At 34.1% G+C, this 9,244-nt stretch overlaps 1 protein-coding gene across 1 annotated transcript in view; it reads right to left on the bottom strand.

Annotated features, from left to right (window-relative positions):
• Nucleotides 1-466: 466 nt before the first annotated feature.
• ZNF624 (zinc finger protein 624) overlaps nucleotides 467-9,244 on the bottom strand; it is a 23,478-nt gene continuing 14,700 nt past the window's right edge. The window contains 2 exon segments of the mRNA XM_024753697.1: nucleotides 467-4,311; nucleotides 4,313-6,438. Of these exon segments, the coding sequence (XP_024609465.1) occupies nucleotides 4,219-4,311; nucleotides 4,313-6,438 (2,219 nt within the window). The 3' untranslated portion in view covers nucleotides 467-4,218.

The raw sequence follows: 9,244 nt of genomic DNA, 5'->3' as shown, positions 1-9,244 counted from the left end.
GTGTATTTTACCACAATTTTTAAAATAAAAAAATCAATCCGCATAATTCAACCACATTAACAGGATGAGAAAAACCAAACGGTCATCTCAATAGCTACAAACTACGTATCTGATGAAATTCAATACCTGTCCATGATAAGAAATCTCAGCAAACTAGGATTTGAGGAGAATTCTCTTAATCTGATAGAGATTATCTACAAATTTATACCTCATATCATTTTTAATGGAATGTTTAGGATTTTCCTTTAAATTCTGGGAAAAAGGCAAGGATGCCTACAATCTTTACTTTTGAAGGTTCTAGCCAGTGCAATAAAGCAAGAAAAAAATGGCATAAATGTTGGAAAGGGTGAGGTAAGAAAGATTTTACTTTATTACAGGTGACATATTGTGTATGTAAAAGTCCAAAAGAATGAACAAACTATTATAATTAACAAGTGAATTTTAGGAAGGTCACTGGATATAAGGTCAGTTTAAAAAAAATCTATTATACATATCATTACTTATTACATATTATATATTTAATATATTATATATAGTTATGTATTATATATATTAGCAAGTCAGAAAATGAAATTAAGATAATAACCTTTATAGAATCACCAAAACATCAAATATATAATAACCTTACAAAATATTCAAAATTTTATTGAAAAAATACAAAAATTACTAAAATTAAAAGATATGTATAAATGAAAAGGTATGGCCTGCTCATAAATTGGATGTCTCAATATTGTTAAGGTACCCATTCTTCCAAAATTAATCTATATATGTGATGTAATATCCATTGAAATCCCTACTTTTTATGGTGGAGTAACTGAAAAAATAATCATTCTAAAATGCATATGAAAATGCCAAGAACATAGAATTACAGTGACAATTTTGAATAAGAAGAACAAAATTAGAAGACATATACCACCAGATGCCAAGGTTTACTATCAACCTGTTTTCACTAAAAATATTTGGTATTCAACAGAACAATGAGTCAGAATAGATAATCTAGAAATAGACTCCCTCACATAATCTGACCATCTGACTTATCACAAGGGTACCCAAGGGGGAGGGGAAAAGATGGTCTTTTCAACAAATGATGTTGAATAAATTGTGTATTTGCATGGAAAATATTAAATTGACCTCTACTCCACACCATATAAAAATATCAGATGGATTGTAGCCTAAAACTGAAAAGTAAAACAGTAGCTATGCAGAAGTAAATGTAGGAAAATATCCTATGACTTTGGGTTAGGAAAAGATTTCTTAAACTAGGCACAAAAAAGCAGTAATCATAAAAGAAAAGATTGTTGAATTATTCATCAAAGTTAAAGACTTCTGTCCATCAAAAGACAACATTTAGAGAGTGAAAAGGCAAGATGCTGATGAGTAGATATTTGTAATACAAATATCTAAAAAATACCTTGTACCCAGAATATATAAAGAATCCTACAAATAAACAGAAAGAGTTATCAATAAAAATGGGCAAAAGTCTTGAACAGGCACTTCTCAAAAGAGGATATTCCAAAAGCCAATAAACACCTAAAAGGGGACTCAACATCAGTAGAGAGTAAGGAAATGATATTAAACCTATAGTGAGATACCACTACACACTGGAACCAGGCTTTGGCACCTTAGCAGTTCATGGAAACTGCTCTAGTAAAGGTGCCCTGTATCATCTCCATCCCCTAACCTGATGGACACCTTTCAGTTCTTATGTCACTTGAACCTGCTGACCTTACTCCTCTTCTACCTTCTAAGGCAGGGAAGGGTGACGGGGTTTAGGTGTGGTGAGGGTTTGAAGGTAGATACGAGCAGCCAAAAAAGTTGACATCAAGTCATGTAGACTGTTTGACAATAGAGTTTCTCAAGGATAGTATTTCAAGGTCAGACCCTTAAACTTTCCAATCAGAAAGTGGTACATTTTGTCCAAAGTAGACACATCTCCTGGTAATAGTTAATAAATTTCACTATTATAATTCAATCAGAAATATTCATTTCAACCACAATGTCAAATTATTCATTTTAAAATGGGAGACAGCTCACATCAGTCACCCAATATCCCCTTCCCAATATTAAAGACTTATCCTAGCATTGTGGGAGAAGTATTTGATTTTCTTTCCTTCAGTCTCCACTGAAGTGTAGCTCTACATGCCTTGTCCTTTTCAGATGTTAGGTCCACGGTCTCTTAGGGCCTTCCAGTACCAGGGTCACAGCCTCTGGGTTCCCATTTTGACTCCAGGACTCTCTTAGTATTTCCAGAACTTCCAAGCTTTTATACATGGACTTTGGAGTTCTTGGCTGTTTCCCTCTCTATACTCCATCACACAGTGTTCTGTGGGGCTGTACACAGACCTTTACACCACTGTGATCTTTCCTTTGGTGCCATGTTGAAAGTGGAACTTGTCTCTGAAGCTTGCAAGTCTTCTGGTCTATAACCTGGACACAAGTTCCAGATATTCTCGGATATGTTTTTCATCTACCTGAAATTTCTATTACCTCCTCCAAATGAAACTGAGAGGGTGCGGGGGGGGTCCTGAAGTGCTGGAAAACTTCTTTGGAATCTAGGTGGTACCAAGACCAGTTTCCATGCTCTTAGATCCATGACCACTCCTGCCCTGCCAAGGTATATCCAGCACCTAGGGTAATTCCTGGGCTATCACAGGTGTCTAGTAAATTAGCTTCACAAGAAAAATAGGTTTTTCATGTTTATATAAATATTACATGCTCATTGGAAAGAAAAACTGAGAAATACAGAAAAGCAGAGAGAGGTAAAACAAACAAAAAACACTGGATTCTGCAACAAATCTAAAACAACTGTCATTAACTTTTTGGAGACTGTCCCTTCATTCATGGCTATCAAAAGTTCACACAAATACATAGTTTCATACCATACATACTGCATTTACATTTTTCTATTTTCCTAGTTTTCCCCCCCACTTATATCACTGCTTCTCCTTTTCTCCCTCCCTTCAAGGTAACCAATATTAACAGCCTGATGTATATTCTTCCATACTTGTTTCCATGCTCATCTAATCACATGCACACATATATGCATACATAAATGCATGTGACCATTACTTTAACAAAAATGAAATCTTGTACATATACATCTCTGTAATAAAGCAAATACTTATCAAAAAATTGTGGAAATACCTTGAAGTCAACTAGTGTAGCTATAACTCATTTAAAAAATTACTCTCATACGTTTCCATGGTATGGCTATATCACAATTTATTCACCCATTCCCCTATTAATTGGCATTCACTTTGTCTCCAGTTGGGTTTCTTCTTTGTCTCTACAAACAATACTTTAATAAACATCCTTATTTATACATATGCTTTTGCACTGATGCTATTATTTCTGTGGGGCAGATTCCCCAAAAGTGAGACCGCTGGGTCAAAGTGCTTTTAAAATTTTACTTAATTAAAAAAATATATACCGCTGGATTGCTGGTGGAAATATAAGTTGATATAACCATTTGGTAAGAGTATATGGTTTGCCAAACTCCACTAGCAAAAGATCTCTTAATTTTTGCCAACTCCATGAAGTGGAAGTAACATATCATTGGTTGTTTCAATTTGCGTTTCCCTGAGTATTGTTTATTTAGGTTCATAATATTTTCATAGGTTAATGCATTTGGAGTTGTTCTTCTATGAAGAGCCATCTAGTCCAGATGGATTAAAACTTCAATGTAAAAAATAAAATTATCAGAATATTAGAAACAAATTTAGGAGACTATATATAACCTGGGGATTGCTAAAAGAGTAAATAAAGAATATAAAAAGGAAAAGATGTAAATATTTTACTATGAAAAATTAAAGACTTAAAAATCTTTTACTACATAAAAAAATACAAATACTAGGTTAAGAAAAACATTTGCAACACATATGTCAAATGATTAATATCTCAAATATATTAAGAGCACCTCCAGATTTATAAGAAATATAAACCAATAAGAAAACCAGCAAAAAAAATAGGCAATTCATCAAAGATAATTTGTTAAATGAATAAAATATGAAATTTGGATGAAGGCTTTCATTTGCCCTTTTTATTATGAATTTTCTTATAACTTCTAAGATTTAATATGACCAATTGCTTTTCTACATTCTTATATTTATGGAGTGTGTACTTTCTGGCAAATTGCTCCTGAACATTTTCCCACATTCATAAAATATACAGTTTATAAGATTCTTGTCATATCTGGATGATAATTTTCTGTCCTCTATATTAATTGAGCTTCTCTCTGATGTATTCTTTGATGTACAGTAAGGCTTGAGCTACTCCTAAAGGCTTTTCCACACTCACTACATTTATAGGGTTTTTCTCCAGTGTGCATCCTCAGATGTACAGTGAAGTCTGAGTTAGTTCTGAAGGCTTTTCCACATTCTTCACATCTATAGGGCCTCTCCCCAGTATGAATTCTCTGATGTAGAGTTAGCTGTGATAGAGTAATACAACCTTTCCCACATTCCTTACATGTATAGGGCTTTTCTCCAGTATGTGTTCTCCAATGCACTGTAAGGTATGAACCTCTCCTGAAGGCTTTTCCACAGACATCACATTTATAGGGTTTCTCTCCACTATGGATTTTCTGATGTTCTGTGACGTGTACCATCTGGCTAAATGCTTTGCCACAGTCATTACATTTAAATGGTTTCTCCCCGGTATGTGTCCTTTGGTGGGTATTAAAGCCTGAGTTACTTGTGAAAACCTTCCCACACTCATTACATTTATAGGGTTTTTCTCCAGTATGCCTTCTTTGATGCACAGTAAGCTGTGATGTATTAGTGAAAGCTTTCTCACATTCATTACACTTATATGGTTTTTCTCCAGTATGGGTTCTTTGATGTACAATAAGGTATGACTTAGTTCTGAAGGATTTTCCACAATCATAGCAGTTGTAGGGTTTCACACCAGTATGAATTTTCTGGTGCTCCTTGAGATTTACCATCTTGGTAAATGCCCTCTCACAGTCAGTACATTTATATGGTTTCTCTCCAGTATGAATCCTCTGATGTACAGTTAAGTGTGATTTTATTCTGAAAGATTCCCCACATTCATTACAGAGATAAGGTTTCTCCTCCGTATGAATTCGCTGATGTATAATTAGAGATGAAGAACGCATGAAGGCCTTTCCACATTCATTACATTTATAAGGTTTCTCTCCTGTATGCATTCTGTGGTGTACAGTAAGGCATGAATAATTGATGAATGCTTTCCCACATTCGTTACATTTATAGGGTTTTTCTCCTGTATGAATCCTCTGATGTTCTGTGAAATTTGCTATACGATTGAATGCTTTCCCACATTCATTACATTCATAGGGTTTTTCCCCAGTATGAGTTCTTATATGTACAATAAGGCTTGAATTACTTCTATAGGCTTTTCCACACTCATTACATCTAAAGGGTTTCTCTCCAGTATGAATTCTCTGATGAACATTAAAGATTGTGGTATTCTTGAAAGATTTCCCACACTCAATGCATTTATATGGTTTCTCTTCAGTATGGGTCTTCTGATGTACACTAAGATATGACTTATTCCTAAAGGCTTTCCCACAATCATTACATTTGTAGGGTTTTTCTCCATTGTGAGTTTCCTGATGTCTTGCAAGTTTTGATTTATCACCAAAAGCTTTCCCACATTCACTACATTTATAGGGCTTCTCTCCAGTTTGCATTCTCTGGTGTTGATTAAGGCGGGCACACTGGCTGAAAGATTTTCCACAGACATTGCACTGATAAGGTTTCTCCTTAGTATGAATTCTCTGATGCACCATAAGGGATGAAGAAGCAATGAAGGCCTTTCCACATTCATTACATTTATAGGGCTTTTCTCCAGTGTGAATTTTTTTATGTTGACTAAGATATGAAGGCTGGCTGAACATTTTCCCACATTCATTACATTCATAAGGTTTTTCTTTAGTGTGAGTTCTCTGATGTTGAATGAGTAATGACCTATAACGGAAGGCCTTTTCACATGTACTACATTTATAGGGTTTTTCTTTATTATTGTTTTTTTTCTCTAAAGTGAGTTCTGAAGCAGGGCTTATGACTTTGTTGCCTTCTGTATCCTTGCACATTTTCTTCCCCAGATGGGTATCTGTAATCAAATCTAAATTCTCTGTAAAATTTTCCTCATGTGTTTGGTATTTGCTGTGGGGCTCTTCTGTGATAACTCCTGGTTCTGGAAAAAGAACAGATCCAAATCTAAAGCCTTTTTGAAGAGTGGGAATTTTCTTGTGTTTAACTATTCTTTGACTCAAATGACTTTCTTGACTATCTTGCAATCTCAATATCCTGTCACTCCATTTCCATAATCCTCCCATTTTGGTGTCCCATAGACCATTCTCAATGAGTTTCTCTACTATGGTCTCCTGTGACAAACATTCTTCAGAAATATTCTCTGTTGGTAGAGCATTCTTGGTTGTAGGTTTGGTCTCCAACTCTGGGAGGAAAAAAGAGAGAAATCAAATGACTTCTATTTCCTAGATTGAGGACATCACACTAAACAGGAAAACAAAAGGGAAGCTTGAATTGATAATGAATATATGTTTTTAACTGCTTGCAAATTGCCCTTTTTTCTAGGAAGGAGGAGATTGCATTAAGGAAGGCTGATTGAGCAAAGAACCAAAGCAGTAAATTCAAGTAGTTTTTATCCTATTAAAAAAAATTCATTTGTGGTAACCCTTCTACAATCCAAGTTTCTCAAATATTTCCTCCTTTTCTCATTCGTTTTAGAGTCAAATTCTTTAGAGAGCATTCTTCCTAAATTGTAACTACTTCCTTGCTTTCCACTTACTCCACAAACCAGACATTCACCCTAAATAATACTTTCTACTTGTTCTCATTATTTGTTCACTACTTTTTAAAAATTTATTTTATTTTATTTATTTTTGGCTGCATTGGGTCTTTGCTGATGTGCACGGGTTTTCTCTAGTTGCGGCGAGTGGGAGCTACTCTTCGTTGCAGTTTGCAGGCTTCTCACTGCGGTGGCTTCTCTTGTTGCGGAGCATGGGCTCTGGGTGCATGGGTTTCAGTAGTTGTGGCACGTGGGCTCAACAGTTGTGGCTCACGGACTCTAGAGCGCAGGCTCAGTAGTTGTGGTGCACAGGCTTAGTTGTTCTGTGGCATGTGGGATCTTCCAGGACCAAGGCTTGAACCTGTGTCCCCTGCTTTGGCAGGCGGATCCTTAACCACTGTGCCACCAGGGAAGCCCTGTTCAGTAGCTTTTTTGTGAAGACTTTCTCAAATTTCCCTGTCAGAATAGCTTTTTCAAGTCTTTATATGTACCTTTTTTTCTTTTGATTTAGTAAATTATTTTTTATTTAACAAAATTTATTTATTTATATTGAAGTATAGTTGATTTACAATGTTGTTAATTACTGCTGTACAGCAAAGTGATTCAGTTATACATTTACATATATATATATATACACACATTCCTTTTAAAAAATATCCTTTTCTATATGTAGCTTTTTATAGAACATTTGTGGAAGAAGACACTTTGAGTTTTCAGAAAGTAGGTTGAACAAGTTAGTCAAAATTAATACAGTTGTGAATATTACAAATAGTGATAATTACTATTATCAAGGGTAGTTTTGCAACCTTTTTACGGGTCTTTAGAACATTTCTGACAGTTTCAAAATTTTCTTAAACAATTATACTGGGGGGTGGTGGTCTAACAATTTGTTTGTATATGTGAACTTAATATTTTACTTTTTAAAACACTTTTAAACTTCTTATAAGTTTCTAATTTATTTCCAGGTAATCATATCTAAATGTTTTTTAAAAATTGAACCAAAATCTTCTGGGGTTAGTAAAATGGCTTTATGACTTTAAAACTCAAGGTAAGCCAGAACTTTCAATGGATTCACAGGGCTAGACAAAGATTTGAATTCAGGGCCACCAAAAAAGAAAACTCTAGAACCCAAGGACTAAAACCCAGCTCATTTAAATGTCCAATTCAATTAAGGTGACAGGAATTTTTTTTAGGCAAAAAGAAAAATGGAGAGAATATAACACCAGCAGATCTGAATAAAGGAGAATATTAAAGGGCATTCTTTAAGTAGAAGAAAAATAATCCTAGGTAAAAGTTCAGAAATGAAGAAAAGAATGAAGAGAAAGAGAAGGGAAACATCGGTAAATCTGAATGAATATTGACTGCATACAAATTAATAATGAGATTTGACATATATAGAATTAAAATACATAACTTCAATAATGTATAATTGAGGTTAAACTGAATAAGCTGTTCAAGATTCTTGTACTGTTTGGGAAAATCTGTAACCACTAAACAAATAACTTAAAAATTTATAATTAACAACTGATTACAAGGGGAATAGAAAAATAAAAGATGATAAATCAAAAGGAAGGCATGAATGGGAAGAAAATGAATATAGAAAAGGCAAGATACTCTCACAGTTAGAGGGTAGATTTAAACATTATATAATTGTATTATGTACAAATGGATTAAAAACTCCAGAAGAAACAGACTGTCGGATTAGTTACAATAAAAATTAACAAAATGCAATTATAAGAGAAATAAAATACAAAGATACATAAAAGATGACAGTAAGCAGATAAAAAAAGATATATCATATATACAATAAAAAGAATGATGCTATAGTAATATTAGTATCAGGCAAAATAGACTTCAGGGCAAAAACAATTAACGAAGATAAAGAAGACACTTCATAATGATAAAATATCCAATTTACCAGAAAGATATAACAATTCTAACTTTGTTTTTACCTAAGAACACAGCTTCAAAATACATAAAGCAAAAATTAAAAAACTAAGACACAGACAGATCTATACTCACAGTGGGAGACTTAAAAAAAATATTTCTCAGTAACTGATAGAATAAGCTGACAATCAGCAAGAAGATAGATTTCAGCAACATAATTAACAAACCTGACATATCTAGAACAGCACTCAGTACCTATATACTACACATTTTTCCAAGTGCACACAGAATATTTACAAAAATTGGCCAGGTGGCAAAGCAAATTTCAAGAAACCTGCAAAGACTGAAATCATACAGAGAATGTTTTCTGACCACAGTAGAACTTAAAATAAGATTATTAGAAAATCCCCATATGGTACAAAATTAAGGAAAATACCTCCAAATAACCTGAGGGCCAAAGACATCACAATGGAAATGATCAAATACTTTGAACTCAATAATTATGAAGGTGTTACATAAAAAAAGTATGGCAGGGCTTCCCTGGTGGCCCAGTGGTTGAGAGTCC

The sequence above is a fragment of the Neophocaena asiaeorientalis genome, unplaced genomic scaffold (assembly GCF_003031525.2).
Source record: "Neophocaena asiaeorientalis asiaeorientalis breed wild unplaced genomic scaffold, Neophocaena_asiaeorientalis_V1.1 scaffold540, whole genome shotgun sequence".
NCBI lineage: Eukaryota > Metazoa > Chordata > Mammalia > Artiodactyla > Phocoenidae > Neophocaena > Neophocaena asiaeorientalis.
The sequence above is the reverse complement of the archived record's forward strand: the minus strand, read 5'-3'. Positions and strand labels throughout refer to the sequence as shown.